At 35.4% G+C, this 27457-nt stretch overlaps 1 protein-coding gene across 8 annotated transcripts in view; it reads right to left on the reverse strand.

Moving 5' to 3' along the window:
* LOC105477433 (EPH receptor A6) overlaps window positions 1-27457 on the reverse strand; it is a 950680-nt gene that overhangs the window by 134435 nt on the left and 788788 nt on the right. For 7 of the 8 annotated variants that reach the window (XM_071092526.1, XM_011733919.3, XM_011733928.3 and 4 more), the window contains 2 exons: window positions 27185-27310; window positions 9983-10044 (listed from right to left, as the gene is read on the reverse strand). In XM_071092526.1, the coding sequence (XP_070948627.1) occupies window positions 9983-10044; window positions 27185-27310 (188 nt within the window). The remainder of the gene's footprint in view (window positions 1-9982; window positions 10045-27184; window positions 27311-27457) is intronic. The other variant, XM_011733921.3, reaches the window with a different exon arrangement.

Raw genomic sequence — 27457 nt, forward strand, 5'->3', positions numbered from 1 at the left:
TTTCTGTCTTTAGGTCTCTGTAGAATCGCCACAGTGTCTTTTATAATGGTTGAACTAATTTACACTGCTACCAACAGTGTATAGCCATTCATTTTTCTCCACAACCTTGCCAGCATCTATTATTTTTTGACTTTTTAGTAATAGCCATTCTGACTGGTGTGAGATGGTAACTCATTGTGGTTTTGATTTGCATTTCTCTAATGATCAGTGATGCTAAGTTTTTTTCACATATTTCTTGGCCACATGTATGTCTCCTTTTACATGTCTGTCTGTTCATGTCCTTTGTCCAGTTTTTAATGGGGTTGTTTGCTTTTTCCTTGTAAATTTGTTTAAGTTCCTTATACATGCTGGATATTAGACCTCTGTCAGATGCATAGTTTGCAGAAGTTTTCTCCCATTCGGTAGGTTGTCTATTTACTCTGTTAATAGTTTCTTTTGCTATGTAGAAACTCTTTAGTTTGATTAGATTCTATTTGTCAATTTTTGCTTTTGTTGCAATTATTTTAGTGTCTTCATCATAAAATTTTTGACTGTGCCTATCTCCTGAAAGGAATTACCTATATTGTCTTCCAAGGTTTTTGTAGCTTTAGGTTTTACACTTAACTCTTTAATCCATCTTAAGTTAATTTCTGTATATGGTGTAAGAAAAGGGTCCAGTTTCAATTTTCTGCATATGGCTACCCAGTTATACCAGTACCCTTTATTGAATAAAGAATCTTTTCCTCATTGCTTGTTTTTGTCAGGTTTGTCAAAGATTAGATAGCTGTAGGTGTGTAGTCTTATTTGTGGATTTTCTCTTCTGTTCCACTGGTCTAGGTGTCTGTTTTTGTACCAGTACCATGCTGTTTTGCTTACTGTAGTCCTGTAGTATAGTTTGAAGTTGAGCAGCATGATGCCTCCAACTTTGTTCGTTTTGCTTAGGATTGCCTTGACTACTTGGGTTCTTTGTTGGTTCCATATGAATGTTAAAATAGTTCTTTCTGGTTCGTGAAGAATGCCAATGGTAGTTTTATGGAAATAGCTTTGAATCTATAAATTGCTTTGGTCAGTATGGCCATTTTAACAATAGTGATTTTTCCTTTCCATCAGCATGGATAGTTTTTCCATTTGTTTGTGTCCTCTCTGATTTTTTTGAGTAGTGGTTTATAGTTTTCCTTTTAGAGATCTTTCACTTCCCTTGTTAGATGTATTCCTAGGTGTTTTATTCTTTTTGTGGCAATTGTGAATTTGGCTCTTTTGTGATTTGGCTATTGGCCTGACTGTTGTTGGTGTATAGGAATGCTCGCATTTTTTTCCACATTGATTTTGTATCCTGAGAGTTTGCTGAAGTTGCTTATCAGCTTAAGAAGCTTTTGGGCTCAGACAATGGGCTTTTGTAGATACGGGATCATGTAATCTACAAACAGGGGTAAGTTTGACTTCCTTTCTTCCTATTTGGATCCTGCCTGGCTTTTTTTTCTATTGTCTGATTGCTCTGGACAGAATTTCCCATACTATGTTGAATAGGAGTGGTGAGATAGGGCACTTTTGTCTTGTACCCTTTTTTCAAGGGGAATGTTTCCAGCTTTTGCCCATTCAGTATGATGTTTGTTGTCAGTTTGTCATAAATGGCTCTTATTATTTTGAGGCATATTGCTTCAACACCTAGTTTATTGAGAGTTTTTAACATGAAGGGATGTTGAATTTCATCAAAAGCCTTTTCTGCATCTATTGAGATAATCATGTGGGTTTTGTTTTTAGTTCTGTTTATGTTATGAATCACATTTATTGATTTACATATGTTAAACCAACTTGAACCCTGGGGATGATCACCACTACTTGATCACGGTGGATCAGCTCTTTGATGTGCTGCTGGATTCAGTTTGCCAGTATTTTGTTGAGGATTTTTGCATTGATGTTTAGCAAGGATATTGGCCTGAAGTTTTCTTTTCTGTTGTATCTCTGCCAGGTTTTGGTATCAGGAAGATGCTGCCCTGGTAGAATGAGTTATGGCAGAGTCCTTCCTTTTCAATTTTTTAGAATAGTTTCAGTAGGAATGGTACCAACTTTTCTTAGTACATCTGGCAGAATTCAGCTGTGAATCCATCTGGTCCTGGGCTTTTGGGGTTGGAAAGCTATTTATTATTGCCTCAATTTCAGAACGTGTTATTGGTCTGTTAAGGGATTCAATTTCTTCCTGGTTCAGCCTTGGGTGGATGTATGTGTCCAGGAATTTATCAATTTCTTCTAGATTTTCTAATTTATGTGAACAGAGGTGTTTGTAGTATTCTCTGATCATTGCTTGTATTTCTGTGGGGTAATATCTCCCTTATCATTTCTGATTGTGTTATTTGAATCTTCTCTCCTTTCTTCTTTATTAGGCTAGCTAGAAGTCTATCTATTTTATCAATTTTTAAATAAAGCAGCACCAGGATTTGTTGAGTTTTTCAATGGTTTTTCATTTCTCTCTAGTTCAGCTCTGATCTTAGTTATTTCTCATCCTCTGCTAGCTTTGGGATTTGTTTGCTCTTGGTTCTCTCATCCTTTTAGTTTTGATGTTAGGTTGATAACTTGAGTTCTTTCCAGATTTTTGAGGTGGGCATTTAGTGCTAAATATTTCCCTCTTAACCTTGCCTTAGCTGTGTCCCAGAGATTCTGGCACATTGTATATTTATTCTCATTAGTTTCAAGGAACTTCTTGATTTCTGCCTTAACTTCATTACTTACCCAAAAGTCATTCAGGAGCAGGTTATTCAATTTCCATGTAATTGTATGGTTTTGAGTGTATTTCTTAGTCTTGAGTTCTAATTTGATTGTGCTGTGGTCTGAGAGAATGTTATGATATCAGTTCTTTTGCATTTGCTGAGGAATGTTTTACTTCCAATTATGTGATCAATTTTAGAGTAAGTGCCATGTGGTGATGAGAAAAATGTATATTCTGTTGCATTGGAGTGGAGAGGTCTTCAGGTATCTATCAAGTCCATTGAATCCAGACCTGAATTGAAGTCCTGAACATCTTTGTGAATTTTCTATCTTGATGATCTGTCTAATATTGACAGTGGAGTTTTAAAGTCTTCCATCATTATTGTGTGGGAGTCTAAGTCTCTTTCAAGGTCTCCAATAACTTGCTTTATGAATCTGAGTGCTCTTGTGTTGGGTGCATATATACTTAGGATAGTCAGCTCATCTTGTTGAATTGAATCCTTTATCATTATGTAATACCATTCTTTGTCTTTTTTGATTTTTGTTGGCTTAAAGTCTGTTTTGTCAAAAACTGGGGATGGCAACCCCGGTTTTTTCTGTTGTCCATTTTCTTGGTAAATTTTCCTGCATCCCTTTATTTTGAGCCTATGTGTGTTGCTGCACGTGAGATGGATCTCTTGAAGACAGCATATTGATAGGTCTTAGTTCTTTATCCAGCTTGCCATTCTGTATCTTTTAATTGAGGCACTTAGCCCATTTACATTTCAGGTTAGTATTGTTATGTGTGGATTTGATCCTGACGTTGTGATGCTAGCTAATTATTTTGCAGACTTCTTTATGTGGTTAACTTATAGTGCCACTGGTCTGTGTACTTCATTGTGTTTTTATTGTGGTTGGTAATAGTTTTTCCTTTCCGCATTTAGTGCTTCCTTCAGGAGCTCTTATAAGGCAGGTCTGGTGGTGATGAATTCCCTCAGCATTTACTTGTCTGAAAATGACCTTATTTCCCTTTTCTTATGAAGCTTAGTTTGAATGGATATGAAATTCTGGGTTGGAATCTCTTTCCTTTAATAATGTTGAATATTGGCACCCAATGTCTTGTGGCTTATAAGGTTTCTGCTAAAAGGTTCTCTGTTAGCCTGATGGGCTTCCCTTTGTAGGTGAGCTGGCCCTTCTCTCCGACTGCCATTAACATTTTTTCTTGTATTTTGACCTTGGAGAATCTGACGATTATGTGTCCTGAGGATAACCTTCTCATCGAGTATTTTACTGGGGTTCTCTGCATTTCCTGAATTTGAATGTTGGCCTGTCTAGCATGGTTGGGTAAATTCTCATGGATGATATTCTGACATGTTTTCTACATTGGTTGCATTCTCCCCATCTCTTTCAGGTACATCAATCAGTCTCAGATTTGGTCTTTTTACATAATCCCATATTTCTTGGAGTTTTGTTTATTCATATTCTTTTTTCTCTATTTTTGTCTGCCAGTGTTATTTCAGAAACCCAGTCTTTAAGTTCTGAGATTCTTCCCTCTACTTGGTCTATTCTGCTATTAATACTTGTGATTACATTACGAAATTCTTGCATTGTGTTTTTCAGCTCTATCAGTCAGGTCAGTTATGTTCTCTATATTGACTATTTTGACTGTCAGCTCCTGCAACATTTTATCATGATTTTTAGCTTCCTTGCATTGAGTTAGAACGTGGTCCTTTAGCTCAGTGAAGATTTTTTTTAGACACATTTGGAAACCTAGTTCTGTCATCTCAGCCATCTCAGCCTCAGTCCAGTTCTGACCCCTTGCTGGAGAGGTGATGTGGTCATCTGGAGGAGAGAGGACACTCTGGCTTTTTGAGATTTCAGTGTTCTTGCACTGATTCTTTCTCATCATTGTGGGCTTCTCCATTTTCAATCTCTGAGGTTGCTGACCTTTGGATTTATTTATTTTTTCCTTTTAATGGTCTGGCCACTTTTTCATAGGGCTGCTGTAATTTTCCGGGGGTCTGCTCCAGTGCCTGGTTGCCTTGGATTTTCCAGTACCTGAAGGTATCACCAGTGAAGGCTGTGAAACAGAAAAGATGGCCCTTCCTCTGTGAGCTCTGTGGAGGTATGGTCCTGTTGCTAGTTCCAACACACTTGTAGGAGGTGGCTGGAGACCCTGCTTGGGAGATCTCACCAAGTCAGCAGGATTGGGATTAGGTACACTCTTAAAGAAGCAGTCTAGTCACTCTTTTGTAGAGTAGCTGTGTCCTACTGGGGTACTCCTTCTGCCCCTGGTTGGCTTGTGCTCTCTGAAGCCTGGAAGCTGGAACCACTAAGTTGCTGAACAGCAAAGATGGTGGCCCACCCATTTCTGGCCTTTCCATACTAGGAGAATTCAAATCTCTGTTGGGCCGGAGAACACAGAAGGGGGTGACTTGAGGCGCCAGTTGGGATGCCCTGCCAGTGAGGAGGAATAGATTGGTTAAAGAAGCAATCTGGACATGTTTTGGTAGAGTAGATGAGATGTGTTGGGGGATCCCTTCTATCCCTGGTCAATTTGGGCTCCCAAAGCCCAGAGACTGGAATGGCTAAGTTGTCCAAACAACAAAGATGGTGGCCTGCCCCTCCCCCGAGGAAACTCTATTCTGTCCCAGGTAGGAGCAACAATGTTGCCAGGGGCTGGCTGGAATTCCAAGTCGGTAGGTCTTATCCTGCAGGGTACCCTGGAAGTGGGGCCTGCAGACTGATGGTGCTCTGCCCCCTGGATTCAGCTCCCTTTTCAGGGGTATGTATGGAGGTCCAACTTGTTATCTTGCCTGAGTTGCTGTCACAGCAGCAACTCCAGGGACCCCAGAGCCAGCATATATAAAGCTTCCAGGACTCTGTGCATCTGAGTAGCTTTTCTGCCAGGACTTCACACAGTTCTGTGTCAGACTGAAGACCCTGGTGGGGTGGGTTCATGAGAGTATCTCCTGACCCAAGCATTGCAAAGATCCATGGGAGAAGTGTGGTTTCCTGGGGTCACACATTTACTAAGCGCTTCCCTGGGTGGGGGAGGTTCCTGTTGCTCTGCGTTGCTCCCAGGTGGGTCATTGACCTCCTTTTCTCCATTCTCTGTAGGTCAAATTGTTTCCCTGATCAGTCCCAATGCAAGTACCTGGATGTTTCAGTTGAAGGTTCTGTATTATTCACCCCTTTATTCCTCTCTGTAAGAGTCACACATAGTAGTTGCTTCTAGTCAGCCTTCTTGGTCCCCACTCACTGAACATTTTCATTGGATGTTCCACAGACAACTCAAATGCAACATGACCAAAATTAAACTTACCATTTCCTTCCAACTACCAGTCCATTCTGTTCCTCCTCTGTATTATTTCAATTGATAGCACCACCTTCCACTCACTTTTCTTGCTCCCAGCCATCCTTCCCTGAGCATATTTTGAGCTGATTTCCTTACTTGATTAAATCCTTCTTGCTTTCTTTTATTAACTTCTCCTACATTTTTTGGTTATAGATGACCCCCTTTCTTATTTTCCTAAGTGATTTGCATTGTAAAAAATGTAAGTATAGGCCAGGCACAGTGGCTCACAACTGTAATCCCAGCACTTCGGAAGACTGAGGCAGGCGGATCACGAGGTAAGGAAATAGAGATCATCCTGGCCAACGTGGTGAAACCCCGACTCTACTAAAATAAAAAAAAAATAATAATAATAAAAAAAAAAAATTAGCTGGGTGTGGTGAGGCGCACCTGTAGTTCCAGCTACTTGGGAGACTGAGGCAGGGGAATCACTTGAACCTGGGAGGTGGAGGTTGCAGTGAGCTGAGATCGTGCCACTGCACTCAAGCCTGGTGACAGACCAAGACTCTGTCAAACAAACAAACAAACAAAACAGTAAGTGTTCCTTTTCTCTCATGACAAAGGATTTGAGGTGTGAGCAAAAGGCTGCAGTATGAACACACCCTCTTGCACTGAAACCAGTAGTATATTTAGTATTATATTTTGGTATAACTGAGTTTTGCGATATGATAAATTAGATATAACAGATGTTATAAAACAAAATATTTTGTGGTTGACATGTGGCATTTCAAAGTTATTCTATAGCTATATTTAGTTTAGATTGCTAGTTAATATTGTTATAAAAATGGGAAGTTCTAAGTGGAATGTTCTAAAATGGGAATTTCTAAAATTTAGAGGTAGGTGGTTTGCAGGTAAGTGCCACAAAAAGTATTTACTAAATCCAAATGTATAGCTGGAAAAAGCCTGTATGGGGATAATGGTCAAGGTTATACTTAATTTGCACCAGTAAATTTTAGTGAAATTAGAGAAAATACACTACTGTGAATTAAGTGTAACCTTGACCACTATCCCCAAATGGGCTTAGAAAAGTTAAAAAATCCAAACATTGGTGAGGCTGTGCCTTCTGGGCAGCCAGGCTGCTGCTGAGCTGCTTGCTAAGTCAGAATGTATTCAATTTTAAAATTAAAAATACACACGGTCACACACACATCCCTTCTCTACACACACATATATATTCGCACACAAGCCCACACACACATTTGACTACACTGTCCCTCTGCTGATATATATCTGGAAGAATGTCCACAAGGATCCCAAAAGCCATATGAAAGCCAGCCAGCCACCAGCACTGACACTAAGATGTAATCTTGTAGTTAGTAGTGCTACCACTCCTTCATAATAAAATAGCAAATTGAAGCAGTTTTCAAACAGCGTGGGAGACCAAAGGGAAGTCATTTCTGCTTCCAGTAAGCACAGAAGGCTATTAATGAGCCACGGATGGCTCCCCTACTACACAGTGCACTTAGTCACTTCCTCCTTCCTGTGCTCACATAAGCTGTGATTATGTTCTAAAGCTGTAGTTTGAAAAATGACTTTGCTTTTGAAAATTTATGGGCTATATATATTTATGTTTTATTTCTGCTTGTCATGGGGAGTTGAGTATCTGTTATTGACATAAAGTTTATAAAGCACTTTGAGTTTCTAAGAAGAGAGATGATTACAAAGAAGGGTAAGAACATTAAAGAAGAGTAAGATGGAAGTATTGACCCTATTTTTCCATTCATTTGATTTTTTTATTTGCATTATAATAATGTGACTTTTAGAAACTCTATGTGCAAAGGGGACATAGACCACATGAGGAGATGGTAGTGGACTTATAAAGGAAAAGTAGTAAGCATTTTAATAAAATGAATTCATAATGCATGAGAGCATGGCTTTTTGAGTCACAGAGACTTGAATTTGAATCCTTGCTCTGCCACCTGCAATGTGTCACACACTATTCTATAAGCTTTACAACAATCAATTAATCTTTATAATAATTGTATGAAATGGATGAGTAAACAGAGGTACAGAGAATTTTATAATGAGTAAACAGAGGTACAGAGAATTTGATACCATGCCCAAGGTCACATAGTCCATAAGTAGAGCCAAAATTAACTGAGATAGATATTCAGGTTCTTTCCCCCTAGAATCTCTGATAATGTCTTACATACACAGTATATAGTAAGAGCTGGACAATATCAGGCTTTAAAATTTAAAGCATAAAATACACTACTTCTAAACATGTAGTAGGATGTTTAGAAGTAAATCTTTTATTTATAACATATTATTGTTTATAACATTTAATTGATTCATTATTCTGCAGAATAAAATATATAAATTAGGTGAGAAGCTACTATTTCCCACCTTATTTGCTTGTGGTACTCATTTGATCCATTTTTGGCAGCAATTTAGATTGAATATCTGCTATATTGTTTGCCATTATATTCTGCTTTAGAATACAGCTGATGCAAAAATAAAAAGAAGAAAATAAAAAGAAAACCAACCTAACCCAAGCATCATTAGATAATGAGTCATTTTGATATGTATCTGATAAAAATGAGTTTTTGAAGAAACATAATGGAAGGACATTAGTATACAAGCATTTCAAGTACCATAGGTGGTCCTGATAAATTATTCTAAAATAATTTAGAACAGGTGAAATGAATACAAGCTATAAAATAACACATTTTTAGAATGGCTACAGAGAAGAACAAACAGTTCATGTCCCCAAACACCTCTGAATTTCATTTTACCTTACAGAGCACACTTGGTTGAGAGTATACACTGCATGAGCAGTATTGCTCTATAATAACTTGATGATTTTGCTGAATTCAGCTTCTAGGATTGAATCTGGACATCAAGCCCAGTCAGAGTATAAATATATCATCACTGCTAGCATTCAGAGCAGTTGGAAGAAGAGGACCCAGAATGAAGAAAAATAAATGAAAATGAGATCAAGAGAGAAAGATGAGATGCAAACAGAACTTATTCACATAACATGGGGCAAAGAATGAAGTGAAGTGAGTGTTTTATTTTCACATGAAAATAAAGAAGAAAAATAATGTCACATTCCAAGTGGGAAAGTCCAGCCATTTTGTAAGTGAGAAAAATAGTTATCTCTCTGTAGATAGATAGATAGATGATAGATAGATAGATAGATAGATAGATAGATAGATAGATAGATAATTAAAAATGCAGTGACATGCAAATATATGACCTTTGCTGGGGATGAAAAATATTTACTATAGCAGTTATTTTCTGTATTTCATTTTTTCACTAAAAATGAATATTTTCATAGCACATGATGGTTTTTCAAATCTTAAATGTATTATAAATATACCTTGAAATATAACTTCCTGGTGCCTTCTCAGTTTGTGTTTGTATCACTATCTATAATAAATTACTTCTTGTACGTACTATACTTTTAAGGATAAATCACTTTAAAAATAATGTTTTTGTAAAAGAAATCTCTGCTAAAGAAGTTTTATTCCTCCTCCTTTTGTTTTCTGAATAGTCAGCCAAATGAACTGAAGAAGGACAAAGTTAATAGAACGTTTTCTGAAATGAACTGGAGTCACTGTTGGTACATACAGATCAGTTAAGGAGTTCAGCATTATAGATATAGATAATGCATACAGTATCGTACTACATAGTTAAATGTGATAAAGCAAAATTAATGACTGTGAGGCAACTGAGTTTCATTTCATCTTTCTTCATGATAACATTATTTGGTATACACACACACACACACATATAGCAAGTGAATTTATAGGAGAAATCAATTATGTTATTGAGTGTACATCCTCCCCGCTTAGTAACACTCTAATGTATCACAGTATTAGGGAAATGCACCCTAGAGAAAACACTGCTATTCTTCACAGAAAATCCATGAATAATATTATGCAAAAATTAATTTATGATAAATGATTTAAATATAGAACTGAGAACAGCTTATTTAAATGCCATCAGAGAAGAACACCTCACCCGCAAAAAGGAGTCTAGGGACCCATTCTCCATATATTCCACCACAATCATTACTGGTCTGCCTGCAAAAGAGCAAGAGAACACACATGGATTAGGGCAATGACAAAAATATGTGCTGCAGTTAAGAGATACCCAGCTGTGGTAACTAAATTATTTGTATTTTATTAATAGGAATTTCATTTTCCAACCTGCTTCTATAAAAGTGTTCATATTATACATAGGCATCTCTATATTTCTTTAGAGCATTATTTCCTTTTGAGTTCATAAAAAGGACATGAATTACAATATAAATTACAAAGGAATTAGGTACTTCTTTTCCTAAAGCCCTGCAATCACTTGTTTAGATTATGTTCTTTTTGTCCTCTAGTTTTTCCTTAGAAAACAATCAACGAGCTGAAGTAGGATTTAAGCAGTTATTATAGCTGCTTTTGCAGTTATGGTACAACTTCTAAGGCAGTGCAGCAATTTTGGCTGACTTATATTAGAGTGGGCATTTCTGAAATATTCCTAAGGCAAAGCAGAAAGGAGAAACTCATAAATTCTCTTTAAGAAATTATAAACCATCGGTCATAGTCTGATTTTAAGGGCCTTTAAGCAGAAAAATTTTAGATTGATGAATGCTACAAAGCTTGTAGGATTTGTAATAGCTCCTGATTATGTTTTCATTGGACATAGATTTGATCAACAGAGCAACGATGGCAGTATATGAAAAATAAGTAACTCTGATTTTGTAGTCTGGTACAGAAGATAAGATCAGAAACTGAACATAATTTCTTTCCTTTTTTATCATATCAATTGTTACACTGTTACAGTTCCGAATACACCTCTATTAGGTAGAATATTTGACATAAATAACTGATTTATTTCAAAGAAGTGAATGCATTTGTTCTGCCCAATTGCCCAAGTTTAAAAGATAAACTCATTTCAGATGCAGGGGAAGTGGTATTCACCTGAAATAAGCATGTATGACATATTTAGTTTTTACTTCTGTGTTTCTCACCTCTTGTTGGAATTTTTAACTTTTCAGTCTGCACTGTGCACAGGTTTTCATTATAAACACGAAGGAGATCTCGAAAGAACTGATGTGTACTATTGATGGAAATATTATATCTCATTGTAATTCATGTTCATTTTATGAACTCAAAGCCTTGTGGGTTAGAAAGGGTGACTATTATGAATTAGTACAATGTATGCAAATGCTAGACTTTACATTTGAATCTATATTTTAAATAAAGATGTGCTAAAGGTTAAATCTATTAATAAAGCTCCCAATTTATCATGCATAAAATTACAATCCAAGGAAGTTTTCCATTTGTAGTGAATATTAACCTATATTCTATAATGTTCCTCGAAGTAATTAATTTTACCCAAATATGAATAAAGAACTTTATTGGCAATTATCGAGGTCAGACGAACTGTCAGCACTCTTGTGGGCAGGGATCTAGAAGATTCAGGTTTTACACCTTAAAGTTCATCATGAAATCTTTTATCTGGCTATACTTTCAGGGAGCTTGGGGGTAGGACACAGATAGAAACACTGAGGTAGCAAGGTGAGGAAAACAAAAGGTCATTTTTATACTTAAATATAAAAATTCTGAGTCCAATATTCCATTTTGAATGACAATGGATTCTGAATGTTAATGGGAATAGTTGGGTTATTACAGTGACTGCCTGATGTCTTCTTCCCCTGCCTGCAGAGTCACAACTTTTTAATCTGTCTTGACCATTGCTGTCAGAGGAACACTTTTAGTTTTTATTGTCTTTAACAAACATTTATCCTTCCCTTAAGAATGCCAGTCTTATTAGAATAAAAAGAGCTTGCAAGCATTTCACTGGTATTGGTACATGCCATAATTATGTTTCTCGTGCAGATATGGAAATTGAGGGATAGAAAATTAAAGTACTTGTCCAAAGTCAAACAGCTGGTAAGTGGCAGTATCAAGTAGTCTGTCTCAGAGTTTGAGGTCTTAACCATTATGCTATAGGTGCCTTTCAGAAAGCATTTATAGATAAAAGCTCCAAGTCTCACCCTGTTAGTCAATTCTTTCCAGTGATGCACCTCATCTTTCCTAACTAGCCTTTGTATCCACGGCTCTACCAGTTGTTATTAGTTCTTCTATTTATTTAATCCTGTCTCCTTCTTCCTTTACTTGTGTAGTCACCTGCCAGGATAATCTCCCAATTTGCTTCTCTCTCTAATCTCACCATCTCTCCCCACTCCCTTAGAATTTATACAACACACCTCTTCCCTAAAAGTCTCTCACAGTGATCGTTCTTATAGTTTCATTTCCATCACATCTATTGTGTACACTATGACATGCTGTGCATGTTTTTATATTAAGTTGTTTTTCTTTCTTTCTTTCTTTTTTTTTTTTTTTTTTTTGAGACGGAGTCTCGCTCTGTCGCCCAGGCTGGAGTGCAGTGGCGCGATCTCGGCTCACTGCAAGCTCCGCCTCCCGGGTTCACGCCATTCTCCTGCCTCAGCCTCCCGAGTAGCTGGGACTACAGGCGCCCACAACCGCGCCCGGCCAATTTTTTGTATTTTTAGTAGAGACGGGGTTTCACCGTGGTCTCGATCTCCTGACCTTGTGATCCGCCCGCCTCGGCCTCCCAAAGCGCTGGGATTACAGGCGTGAGCCACCGCGCCCGGCTTGTTTTTCTTTCTTATTTTCCCATAATGCTTTGTATCCTCATTCACTGGGTTTCTCAAGGTCACTTGCCATGGACCTAATCATAGTAGGTGCTTCATGAAAACAAGTTAACTTTTCTTGATTTTATAATTCCTAAGAAACTGACTCTGGAGTATTTCAGCAGGATCTGATTTATGTGAATACACAGTACTTCGAAATTAGTTCCATCTATAACTCTTTGGGAGATACTTTAGGCAATCTTAAAATTCATCAGTGACAAGTTCTATCTTCTCATTAAGAATAATAAAGAATCAAATGAAGACTTCCCTGGTTTCCTGTGAATTAGAAGTTTTGCATTTGAACTCTTAATCTTTTGTATTTTGTGTAGTAGCATCAACTGAGAATAGCTGTTAATTGAACTAAGAATTTTTTTTTTTTTTTAAACTACTTCTCCATCTAGCCTGTAATTTGTTTTGGTTTTCAACGGGGAAGAAGCTAGTCATACTGTGAAGATGATAAGCAACTTTACAATCCATTATTACATTTTATAATCAAGAAAATAGACAAGTACAAGGGAAATTATGGAAATTAGGATGTTAATCTTTAAATCTGTTTTAGGTGAGAGAAGTCTATTGGCAACAGTGTTTTTTGGTGTTTTCCAATATGTAAAAATTATATATTGCATTATTGTTCTTGGAAGATATATTTGGAAGTAATTTATTATCTCTTTCTAAATTTTCAAAATGTTACACCTTATTTCCCTTTGTACAATTTTAGCCAGTCACCCCTTGTGCCTCATGTCACAGAATCATCTTAGTATTTGCATCATACTAAAGTCAGTGGACAAACCAGGCTTCTTGAATTAGTCAATTCTTGAAATCCCCAGATCACTTCAAGTCTCATGTATTTGATTTAAGAGACTTTCAAAGATACTTTACAAGTCACCAAACTGAATTTCTTAGGTTTTCCTTCATAAATATCCCAGAAACGGTTATATATTTTAAATGGCATTTGAATGAAGATACTCTAAGAAATCAGTTACTGATATTCTGGAGACAATGGATTGCAAAAACCCCTTATCATACTTTTCTGTTATAGACAAGAAAAATTATTTTCTTACATTAAGACTTTAAGGGAGTATCGACCAATATATATTTTTCAAATGTTCCCTAATACTTCCGATGATTTTGATAAAGGTGGTGTGGATAAACTATATAATCATAAGACTATGCTTTTCTTATGTTGTTGTTAAAGAAAACAAAATAATTCTTTAAATGTTCCATAGATACCCTGTTTAAAGTATTTTGCCAGTGAAATCCTTTTTTTTTTTTTTTTTGCCTCAGAGAATATTTGTGAAAAAAGAGGATAAGAGAGATTTAACATTTTCATATAAGTAATGAGTTTGTGCTGGATGTAGTATGCTCTATCAGTCTGGCAATTTCTAATGTGCAGTCAGTAAAATGAAGAATCAAAACAAATCTCAACAACCTCAAAACTCTATTCCAGTTTAGATCACTCAGTTATTTAACATTCTATCAAGTTTATATTTTGTCTACCAGTTAATAAGATTTGTGGTGATAACTTAGATTGACAGTTAGAGCGCCTGTATTTTTTCCCCCCAGTTGCAATTCAGGACTCTTTGGACCAGTTATTTAATCTATTTCTACCTTCCACGTTTCTGTTGTAGAGACAGTGAATTACAATTATAATCTCAAATGGGTTTGATAATAAATGAAATATTCTTATGCCTCCAAGGCACTCAGAAGACATGGATTATGCCATTTGAACACAGTTATATTATATTAAATCATTGTTTTTATTCACACAAGTACTCAAATTAAAGAACTCTTTTCCTCTTATAGTGTTGCCTGATGATTATCAGATCACATTCAAAGTACATCTCATCCTCATTCAGTTCAAATCCAAACTTTTAACATTTCCCTTGAACTTTCTTTTCCTCTAATAATCCCGTGTTCTTAAAACATCACCATCCATCTAGTTATCCAGGTTTGAAACTCTTTTGTGACAACTTCTCACTTTATTAAACCCTTTCTAGTTCATAAGTTATGAAGTTCTGTTGATTTTACATAAAATCTATTGCCACTGCCCATATTCTGCCTTTGCTTTCTCTTGCTCAATAATATTTTACTGGTTTCTTTGCTCCTATCTGGTACCCCATTGTAAGCTAACTCTTGCAAAATCATTGTTTTTGAACATTCAGTGATACAAAAATTTTTTTTAAATGCCTACTAGGTAGCAAGTACTCTTCTGGGTTCTGGAGACACATCATCAGTCAATGTAAGATCTCTGCTCTCACAGGGTGTATAGTACAAAGGGCACTAGAAATAATTAAACGGCCAATTAGTAAAAAGGGCTAATGCCTCATTCCCCTATTTTAAGACTGCATTGTTTATCGCGGAATTAAAGTCTAAATTGCTTGGTAATTAAGTTCATTTACAATCTCTTCTCTACCTTCATTTCTAGTTTCACCTTTTACTTCGCCCTGTTCCCCTATCTCCTGTTTTTCCACTAATCAAGGAAGTGAAAGATGTCTACAAACAGAACTACAAAACACTGCTGAGATAAATCAGAAATGAAATGAATAAATGGAAAAACATTCCAAGCTCACAAACTGGAAGACTGATATCATTTAAATGGCTATACTGCCCAAAGTAATTTACAGACTCAATGATATTCCCATCAAATTACCAATCTCATTTTTCACAGAATTAGAAATAAACTATTCTAAAATTCATGTGGAACCATCAAGAACCCAGATAGCGTAGGTATCACATTACCCAACTTCAAACTATACTATAAAACAACAGTAACCAAAAGAGCAGGGTACTGGTACAAAAACAGGAAAATAGACCAATGGAAAATAATAGAGAATCCAGAAACAGCCACACACCCTAACCATCTGATCTCCGACAAAACTGACAAAACAAACAATAGTGAAAGGACTCCCTATTCAACAAATGGTGCTGGGATAACTGGCTAGCCATATGCAGAAGAATGAAACTGGACTCCTACTTTTCACCATACACAAAAATTAACCCAAGATGCATTAAAGATTTAAATGTAAGAACTCAAACTATAAAAATCATAGAAGAAAACCTAGGAAATACCCTTCTTGACTTTAGCCTGGGCAAATAATTTATGGCTCTTTTTCAATTTCTCTTGGTGATTCATAATTTCCTGAATATTACTTTACTTGTATCTTCCTCTCTTCTTTGGAAGACTGCCTTCTCATTACCTCTACTTGACAAAAATCATATACTTTTAAAACAAGCAGCTTAAATATCATCTCCATTGTAAATTCTCCTATGAATTTCTCACTGTTTTAGGAAGTCTTGATTGTTTACTTTCTCCTCCCTTTATATCTCAATCAATTTTAGAACACTTATGGTAGAGTATTAATGTTCATAACATAGGTGTCTGTCTCCCATTCTAAAGTGGCCTTGAACTCAGGACTTAATGCCCAATTCTTCTCTGTAAGGTCGCTATCTAAGCACAGAGCTAGGCATAGAGTAGGTATTCAATTTTATATTTTTTGAATTGAATGTCAGAAGGAACACACACATATGAATGTTCTCTAAGAATAATTCCAGACCTACAAAAGATTTACTGAAATAACAGAATGGCAAATCAATAATTTTTAATCATAAATTACTTACATTATCAAAACTATTGTTGTGAAGACAGCAAAATTCAAATTTCAGCTCCACTACCTAGTAGTTGCATGATCTTAGGGAAATTATTTTAGCTCTTTCAGTTTTTGCATATATAAAATGAGAATAATATCATGTACTACATAAAATTTTTGCAATAATCAGGTGAGAAAATATATAATTAGCATAATGTTTGTCACTAAAATGTTGATGTCCATCTACTTTCCTTTCCTTTTGTGCATAGGTATGTGCTTCTGTATTGTTATGTTTGCACACTATGTCACAAAAAGTTTTCAAAAATAGAAAATTTTTATACTTTATCGCAGATTGGTATTGACATGAAAATTATTTTATCATCTTTGGCTAAGTAAAGTAAAATTATTGCTAGTTACATATTTCATATGATGCAGTAAACTTCCAGTTTTAGCACTAAAATTCTTGTGTCCCAGGCAAACTAGGATGATGGCTTACTCTATATTTTGCCTGGCCAGCACAGTACAGTTGAAGTTGTAAGATTAGAGTCACATAGCCTGATATTGGAGATGTTTTCCCTTTTGGACAAGTAACCTTTTATAACTCACTTTTCAACTCACTGTCTCTGTTTCCTCATTTGAATATTATATATTTCTCATGGGCACATTTTAATTTCCTCATTTGGTTATTATTGATTTTATTATATATAGGCATATTATTATAACCTCCTCCTTACGGTGGTGAGATGAAAAGGATAATGTGCTTAAAACAGAGAATAGAACCCAATGCTGAACACTGAATCACCCAATAACTGCTAATTAAATGAATGGCTATATGTTGAGTATTATATGTTACCTTACTGACCAGATGTTGAATCCTAAGCTAAGAAGTGGCTTGCAGAGCTAATAAGGTTCATTAATAGAACGACTAGTGTTAGTAAATTTAGGAGCTCTCTGGATGGTCTCAAAGGTCCATTTAAATCGTATATGCCTGAAATTGACAGGTTTGAAATTGCTTCAATGAACAAGATGGTTTCTCAGGGTAGAGTAAAATACTTTAAAGAGTATTTTCCTATTTTAAATAACATAATATATAGTTTCTTAACAATAACATCTGCTAAAAGTAGGTTCTTATTCTCATTAATAATCTGTGTTGTATCTTCTGCACTCTGTTTAGAGATTTTTGCTGTAACATGCTTTATGGTTAATTTAGAATTGATGTTTTTAATCTTAGAGCTATTTGAAAATCCTCAGTTTATATAGTCAGATGATTCGATTCCATTTTCCCCCCTTAATTTATGTCATTTGCTTTTCAAAATTAAGTGGTAAGCAAAATACCCTTGGAAAAATACTGAAAAAAATACTTTAGTGATAAAAGAGCTGAGCAAAAATTAGGAGAGGTGATCTGCATTTATGAAAACAGTAACATTTCTTCATCTAGATTTGTTAGAGTAAATGAAAGGTGTGAGGCTAGAGAAACAAAACATGATTTTCCTGCCAGTTCCAGAGAGCAGTGGCATGCCATCTGCATCTGTTGACCTCAGTAATATTCAGTGATGTCCTTTTTCCTACTAGAAATTACCATGTAGGCAAAAAGGTTTCTCCTTAACTAAAAGTGTCTTGTTAACAATGAAAGTTACTGCCAAATTTGCCTCATGTTGGATTGTTTTTACTATAAGATACTAACCATGCTGAAAAATTTTAATAACAAATGAGTTTTTAAGAATGTCTTTCTTGATTTTGTATTACATTCACATTTAGAAAAGTAATGGTGATATACAAATTAAAAGCATATCTTTTGAAATTATTTGTGACTTTTTGCTTTCTCAAAATTATGAAGGAAGTGGTTATGTAATAATTAATAGTTGAATTACTATTAGGTAGCAACAAAAAACACAGCAAGGAATTTTCATGTCTTAAAATACTGCATAATGTGTAAGTTCAAAACTAAATTAAATTACATAATAAATTACATATAAATAATATATGCTGCTTTAGTTCTTGGTTTTCTTCTTTAAAATCCATTTGTATAATTTAAAAATAGATACTACTCTAAATCAGCATGCAGGTAAGAATAATTTTTTATAAGTTCTTCAATATGCTAGGCACTGTTCTATGAGTTTTACATGTTTAAATTCATTTAATCCTCATATTGACCCTTGTGGCAAGTGTAATTATTAGCTCAATTAAACATGTAAGGTTACTGATGCACTGAGAGTTTAAGCAACTTGCCTAAGGACACACAGTGAGTAATTGGCAGCGCAAGGCTTAAAGCCAGGCAATCTGGCTCCAGAGTCTGAATGCTTGGCCATGTCCTTATACCTTAAAGTAATGTCTCCATTAGTAGTTTGAGGAGCATAAAGCATTACCCCAAATCTCCATGTCTTATCCTAGAAACATCCTGGAAGGGTATTAAGAACCAGGCACTGTGTTGCTCCCCAGGATATTCTGTTGAGAAATTCCAGGATTTTAAAGGCCTACAAAGCTGTAAAACGCTCTATACAAAGAGGAAATATGTACTAAGGACACTGGCTGGAAAAACCTTCAGATTTTGCTTTCTCAAACATCAGTTTATGATAATAATCTTAAGGTTCCATTAAAAATAAATTTGTCTTATATTAATATTCTCAAATTTGGCTTAAAAAGACAAGGCTTAGCAGTTGAAATTTCAGTTATATAAGAGGCATATGTAAGAATATTTAAGAGCAGCAATGTGATATGCTTTTGCAAAAACTCTGGGGAAGACACTAGGGCAAGTGTTACATTCTGAATATTTTAAGAGAGTCCCTAAGCTTTCGGTAGAAAGCATCATATTTTCCAGTAGTATTTCAAATGCTATGCTTTACTTCCGGCTTGAAAAATTCTTATTATTAAATGAGTGTTCAAATATTTTGCTTTCTGCTCTTCTGTATCATTCACTGTCAAAAGAAAATTATCAGAAAATTTAAAAATAAAATAAAACCCTAAACAGAACATATTTCATGTATTCTAACTATGTAGGTAATTTACAGAGTGATTTTAATTATAATGGCAAAACATTTGTTAAATAGTCATACATATGACATAATTAAACCACCGACTACTTTCCTTCCCCCTACCCCCAATGCACCAGGCAAGTTACTATTTATTTCTTAATCTTTTCTGCAACTCTTCCAAGATATTTAATTTTTAAAAAGTTCAGCTTTGATAAATGCACTCTCTGTTAAGACCTCTGTGAACAGAAATATGAAAAGCCAACACGGTGTCATAGGGCAGCTTCCACTGTGATTTGTCCTACAAAGCAAAACAATGAAGCCTAAGCCAACGCATGTTTTACAGCAGGGCTGGTCTGTCTCCATGTTAGTTCTATTCTTAAGTGGTCCAGCATCCCATGAGGGCATGTATGCTATCCTGTGTGGATCAACATGGTTCTCTGGAAAGGAAGAGCCAAGCTAAGCAGCTTAGTTTCCTATTATGTTCCCAATTAAGGTGAAAACTCACAAAACAATACCAATGAGCACAAATAGTGAATACTGATTACATGGAGACTCAACTAACTTAGAAAACCATGTAAGGATTTTCAGAATTTTTCTTTGTAAGAAGAAAATGATTCTTGAATGCATCTTTTGAAAGTGCTGATAGTTTCTTTGAATAGGACCAAAATAAATGGCACAATCTGTAATAATAAAACATGAAGATCTCTAGGGATTAGGTATGTTCTCAATGGAGAATTTAAATAGCCATATATATACATATATATATAAAAATATCTATTTTTAAGATTCAAACTTATTCAAATGATATTAAGATAAAAGAAACATTTATGCTAATAAGAAGGCTTAGTTAAGGCCAAAGGCTAGAACTATTTAAAAATTCTGAAAATAGAGAAGGTAAAAAGAACAACTACTAAAAAATCTAGAGATTACTTAAAGGCTCTTTCAAGATTTTTCATGTCTTTCTGGCAGGAGAAAAATAAAAATTTTCTTTGTGCTGCTCAAGAGCTTGATATCAAATGCATCATGCAGTTTTTTTTTTAAATGCACTGCCAGTCTAACATAAAGATGATGCTCACTTATGTCAGTTAAGCCTAACTTTATATATAGAACACTGAATTCTTTAGAACCAGGGGTTCTTTGTGTGTGAACTTTAGGGTGTCCAGAGACCTCCTAAAATTGTATGTAAACACTTACATACATGATCACATGTCCATTTTCTTGGGGAAAAGAGTGAAGCCTTCATTGGATTTTCAAAATCAGGGTTGGCGAGGAAGGTTAAATAACTGCTGAGTGTTCACCTGGTTTATAATGAGGAGTCTTATTTTTGGCCAAGAAATAAAGTATAAAATCCAAAAAGAATCTGAGTTCATGACCTGTACCACAGTATCATAATCATCAGTCCACAGGAGTCTTTAAACTCATAAACTCTGCAATAAAGTTTTTATAAACTGAATGTCATTTGAAGGTTTAAATTATACCTTCCATTTTATATATGTTTCCATCCTGATTTTTCTTATTCCACTTGATACCTTGAACTTGCCTTCCTTAAACTCTGTATCATTTTGTAACGTACCATGTATTTCTCCTCAAGTAAACCAAAGAACCAAAGGATGATGTACACGCTCTTTGGAACCCACTGACTTTAAGCAAGAGTGAGCCACCGGAATGCAACCTCGACATTATCTGGTTAGCTCCCTTTGCATTTGTTGTAGAGTGTATCCTAAACAGACATTTTAAAATAATCCTCTAACCTAGCACCAACAGCATTGCGAATATTTTAGAGGGGTTGTTTGGGGTTGTGTAACTAGAATGCAATCACTGATGTCACCCTCCTTTGTGCTTTGGTTTGCCGGTGTGTTCTGTTTGTCATTCCATCAGTGACCTTACCTTCTCTATCTTCTCCCCACCCCTGAAATAGCAATAATGTTGGTGTCTCACCCACACCTGGCTCAGAATCTCCATCCTAGTTTTAAAACAGCTGCCGTCTGCAATGTTTTCTTCTGAAGCCTGCAGCTGCACAAATTTTAGAGGAGGAGAGTTCTCTGGGGAGAACTGTGCAGATGGGTGTTAAGTAAGGCCTGTATTGGTGTTTTTGATATCATCTAAATGGCAAGGAATAAAGAAACTAGGAGTTAGTAATCCAGATAAATACTTCATTTTTATTATATTTTATATTTTGAATGATTTATTCAGGATTTTACTTTGTATATTTAATCTAGTTTTTCTGATTTCCTTTATAAGTAGTTTTGGTTTCAGTGTGTACACACACTCACACATACATCATCTAGGGTAATTAGCAGCATTCTCAACTGCAGAAATGTCTAAAATATGTACCCTTCAATTAAAAAAGAAAATCTCCCCATTAAAAGTCTCTTAGTTAAAAAGTATGCCACTGTATCTTATGTTGTATAAACTTATTACAACAAAATATTGTTAAATACAAAATATATGCTAAAGAAAAATACTTAAATATAATTGGAAGAATTTAGCCAACAGAAATTGTTTTGTCATAAGTAATTAATTTTGAAATGCCAAATTGTGAATCTAAAGAAAAGGTACTAACTTTTTAAAGAATGTCTAAAAACATGAAGAAATAAAATGATTCACTTTGATTTTTCTGAAGTACAATTTGATCATATTTAAAATGCAGATACTTTTCCACTGTTGACTTTCCTTGGCATATGGAGTTTATGCCAATTTTCCTTAGCTCAGTGTACATTTCCCCAAAGTCTGCCACCCAGTCTTATATATTTGCATTACTACTTTTCTACAGTCCTCTATATGCATCAAAACTTGATATTATTATATGCAACAGATCCTAGATTTTCTATAGCTTCAAACGTATTTATCATTCCTGGCTCATCTGCAACATCTAAGCTATATACTTTCTGAATAAAAATATTTTTTTGACTGGATAATAGTGAATGCAATATTTTCCCTGACTTCAGCCCAGATAGGATTTCACATGAAATATGGAAAGGAAAATATTGATAAACATTGTTAGTGGACTGTAAAGACATTTTAATGTTGGCTCAGGACTGCATGTCCTTTGCTATAGAAATGAAATTATTGGATATGTGGTTTACAGAAATCCGGGTTGTTAATCCATTTTCTAACATGGCTACTCAGAATAGCAGTGAGGCTGTCAAAATGTTTGGTATTTGAGTATAAGGCTCATCCAAATCTCTTTCCAACGGATAAATAAATAATATTAAACATTATTATTATTATTATTATTATTATTTTGAGACAGAGTCTCGCTCTGTCGCCCAGGCTGGAGTGCAGTGGCGCGATCTCGGCTCATTGCAACCTCCGCCTCCCGGGTTCAAGCAATTCTCCTGCCACAGCCTCCCAAGTAGCTGAGATTACAGGCGTCCGCCACCACGTCCTGCTAATTTTTTTTGTATTTTTAGTAGAGACGGGGTTTCACCATGTTAGCGAGGGTGGTCTGGATCTGCTGACCTCATGATCCGCCCGCCTCAGCCTCCCAAAGTGCTGGGATTACAGGCGTGAGCCACCGCGCCCAGCCCTTAAACATTATTCTTAATTATAGACTCAGTAATTGCAAATACAGTTTTTGAATACACATGTGTTCATAATTTTCCTGTTAGTTGATTCAGAGTAGCAGAGAGGAAGTCTCACGCTATCTTTGCCAGTTCCTTTGCACCTAACACAAATCATAGAATGAAGAGAAGCTCAGGTAAAAATGTCAAAAGAGGTGTTACACATACAGCATTGTACCTAAAGCACAGTCAGGCAAACAGAGAGGGTACCTCAGAGAACATTTCTTCAATAACTAAAGAACTGCTACGATTAACCACGAAGGAAGTATTAGGGAGATATTCAACACTGATTTTATTCCCTCACAACCTATTTCCAAATCCCACATGTTGCCTATTTCCTAGTTCACTCTTTTATAGACTTCTCTTACAATTGACAAAACTTGTTAGTTTAAGGTATACATTTGAGTTTGGTCTACCATCTAATCCATATCCATACACACACACACACACACACACACACACACACACACACATTCCATATTTATCTCTCTGTATAGCTCTCTATATATCTATACTCCACTCTAGCATATATACATATATATCTATTCCATAGATATATATGGAATAGATACTAGTCCAAACTCAAATGTATACCTTAAACTAACATAACTCATATATACAGATATATATTCATATATACATGAGTAACTTCATTTTATATATATATATATATGAGTTACTTCATTAGTAAAAAAGTTATCAAGTCTCACAACTGATAGAAAACTGACAGAAAAATGTAGGCTAAAATTTTGTTGATAGAAACACATTCAATCTTAAGATGTGATTTGCTGAGTGATTAGCAGATGATAAACATGCCTTTACATCTTATAGGTAGGTCTAATTTTTGAGACATATTGTAATGGTTGCATTTTAGGTAGATTTAAAACACCATATGATGTCAGATAGTTACTGCTAAGACGTGACAAAGAAAAGTGAATTCATGAAATTTCTATGTGTTATCCATCACTATTAATGCAGAATTTTATTTTTAATGCTTTATTTTTCTCCTATCATTTGTGTATGGCAAACATCAAACTGCCAAAAATATAGTGGATTTGGGTAGAGGTGAAATCTGTCATAATGTGATCCACTAGTCTAAGACTATGTATACTCAATACTCTATGGCATATAAAAATATTCTAAAACACTTTCAAATATTATTTGACCACACAATTAAGTTAAAGAAATAACTACGTGGAGCAAAGAGAGCAAGCTTATTATTTTAGAGAATATGTCTGATAACTTATTTAAAAGAGGGACACATTCTTTTCAAGGAGGTAGAATTTGATTTAAATAGTAATAAATATAGTGGAGGAAGACTTTCCTTTAAAAATATAATTTTGGAGTTACATCATTTCTAATTTCTCTTCTCCTTCCCCATTCTCTTCTTTCCTTTATCCTCCCCTCTCTTTTCTCCTTCCTTTCTTCTCCTCTCCTGTGATTTCCTTTTTTTCTTTTTGGAGAAAAAAGAAAATGAAGTTTTGCTTTTGTTGCCCAGACTGGAGTGCAGTGGCACCATCTCGGCTCACTGCAACCTCTATCTCCCGGGATAAAGCGATTCTCCTGCCTCAGCCTCCCAAGTAGCTGGGATTACAGGTGCCCGCCACCATGCCCGGCTAATTTTTTGTATTTTTAGTAGAGATGGCATCTCACCATGTTGGCCAGGCTGGTCTCTAACTCCTGACCTCAGATGATCTACCCGCCTTGGCCTCCCAAAACTGCTGGGAAAACAGGCGTGAACCACTGAACCCGGCCTTCTGTGATTTCTTCCTGTATCAGGTGACTACTACACAAATGCATTCTGTTAATTGTGTTGATATACTTGCTATTCAATTTTCAGCTAGTACTTCCTGGTGTTTTTCTCCATCTGAAACTAAGAAGAATAACCCTTTACTTTGACCTTTTTAGAAATGAGAAACCTATAAACAGTTGACAACTGTTGCAAAAATACTAACTTCAGGCTTGTCTGCTTTCTGGGTCTCGTGATTCGATGAATCTGTTATTATGACGGTTAGTGTAAAAGTAAGTACTGTAGAAATACTGCTCTTTAAGAGCACAGTGTGAGGTGAAGCAAAAAACTATTCTACATAAGACATAGTCACGTATCTCTTTTAAATTTGATTATCATAAGTAATTGGGAGCTAAATTAGCACTAGAACAGGTGTTTACATTTCTTGACTGATAGAGAAAATGTCTTATGTGACCGTTAAAGTCGTGTGACAGATAATCAATTGGCAGAAAGTGAGTTTACTGCTGCCCGGTGGGCACCAACCTTCAGCTGAGTGTTGAAAGTGTCATGGTATGGGCCATGGGAGAAACTACTTGCTGCCTTCAAATTGATGTCTGAAACCTGAAGGGTATTAATTCAGCTATTAGATGGCAAAGAAATACTTTAGTTGTTTTTTTAAAAAATATAACACAATAAAAACTTCTCATGATTACAGCTTCATTCCTCTTTACGCAAAATTAAAAAAAAAAATCTTGGGAAATAAGCTATAGTTGAACAAGAAAGGATTAAAAAAACTTCTGAAATAGTAGCAGTCATTACCAAAAAAGTATCACACAAAATGTACAGAGATGACTTATCAAAATGATATAAGCCAGGAAAAGTGTGTTGAGTTAATTTCAGTTTGTGGAAACAGGGACAAGTTTAGATCTATAAATTTTTTATGAAGCAATTTTGTTACACCTGATTTGTATGTAAGTCATGAAAACTGAACTGAGTTTTCTCTCCTATGAAAGCTCAAGGCAAATTTGGCTTAAAGCCTAGAAGAGTAGAGTGCTAGAATGTTCTCTTAGATCCCTCTGTGGAAAGTCATTTCTGTATGTGTTAAAGAACAGTCATCTTCTGTCATTCTCAGTAGCTAAATGACAAAGGTTTTTTGTTTTCTAACAGTGATATTGAATAATTCAAGTCACTACTAAACTTCATAATGTCATTTCTGCCAAACATATCTGACTTGACCAAAATTTGTCATTAAGAGTTAAGGGTTAGGCCATTAAACTCTATGCAATCTGCTCATCTTCTAAATTCCAATCACTGAGATATTAATTATATATGAAAGCTACATGTTTATATTTGCAGTTAACTCTGAGAGCTTGCCTTAGTTTTTTTTTTTCTAATCCTTTGCAACAACATCATCAACAACAAAATTTCTGTACAACTGTTATCATTTCTGTCTCTAAGGAGAAAAAGGGCAATATAACACCCAATAAAGTGAAAATTTATAATCTTTTATCTCATGTAATTTTGGTTTCTGCTTTTTCAGTGGTATTCTTCGCCACAAAGTATCTAACCACATCAATAAACTATCCAGTGATGAAGCTAAATGACATCAAAGCATATTTATATGCTTTAATTAAGTAGAAAAGAGTAATTGAAAGGCAAAGGAAAAATATCAGTGTATAATGGTCTTAAGATTTGTTGGTATAATTATGCTAACAAGGACAAGAAATGTGCATTGTTGGGATTTTTGCTTTTATTGGATTTCCCAGTCTTTTCAAGTGTTCAAATTACATAGCAGGCTGGGCCAGCTCTCCTGAGTACATTGATGTCATTACAATAATTTTTTAGCATTATTATTAATTATAATAAAAATCACAAGAATTATGATTTTAAAACTCCAAGAATCGACATTCAAATTCTATTTTCCTAAGACACATATAAAATGTAAAGTAAGATGGCATCCTTTAGGTACAATGAAGGAAGGCAGCTAGATATTTTACTAAATGTCAGGGAAGAAACAAATTGTAAGTATAATCATGCCATGTAAAACTTGCAAAATGTTTTAGTAAATTTGAAATTGCATTTTTAAATGCTCAGTATCCTATATTTTGTTTCTCTCAGTAAAATACAGCTTTGGTGAGATTGGCATTTTTAGGGAAAAATGCATATTAATTTTTATTCTAAAAAATGTCTTTCAGGTTGCTACTTTCTGGTTTCTTCAAATCATTTTTTTCTGCAATGAAAGGATACTTTAATTAAGTCTCTATCAACTCTATGAAATTACTCTTTCTGTCAAGAACACTTAGTTTTTAATTCACTTTTCTGGCCAATTCCAAGTGGCAAAGTGTCTGAAGTCCATCCTTGCTTATTCTTGAGTGACACATTTTGGATCTGAAGCTCTAATTCTTAAGTAAAAAATTTTTTCAGAAGAGGAGGCAGCACTATGCAAATTGGGTGCTCATAGTCCAAATCCTTCTTCCACTTCCTTTGTGCCATTATCACAGCATTTGGTATTATGAATATGGTTCCTGCATTTAAGCAGTCACTTATACTTCTTTTCCACAACAAATTTAAGAAATACTCATTTTGTATTTGGGGCCTATCAACTATGACCACAGTCCTACTGCTGTATATGGTGGCAGAAAACTTCACCTGAAATACCTACCAGCAGGAATCCTGGGGGGCAAAGATCCTCCCCCTGGCACTGGATGCGGGGCCTGGATGCTATTTAAAAACCCTGCCCTCAGGAAGCTGGGGCAAAACGCCTCCACCCCAATGGCCGGGAAGGATCCTTTTAAGAGATAAAAATTGACATTAATCAAAGTCTTCTTTATGGAAAAGCATTGATCATTTACATGGAATAAAACCTAAAATCAACAAAGACATCACATTTTACAAAGAAGTTATAAAATTAAAGGGACGGAATACATTTTTACTC

The sequence above is a fragment of the Macaca nemestrina genome, chromosome 2, assembly GCF_043159975.1.
Source record: "Macaca nemestrina isolate mMacNem1 chromosome 2, mMacNem.hap1, whole genome shotgun sequence".
Classification (NCBI taxonomy): Eukaryota; Metazoa; Chordata; class Mammalia; order Primates; family Cercopithecidae; genus Macaca; species Macaca nemestrina.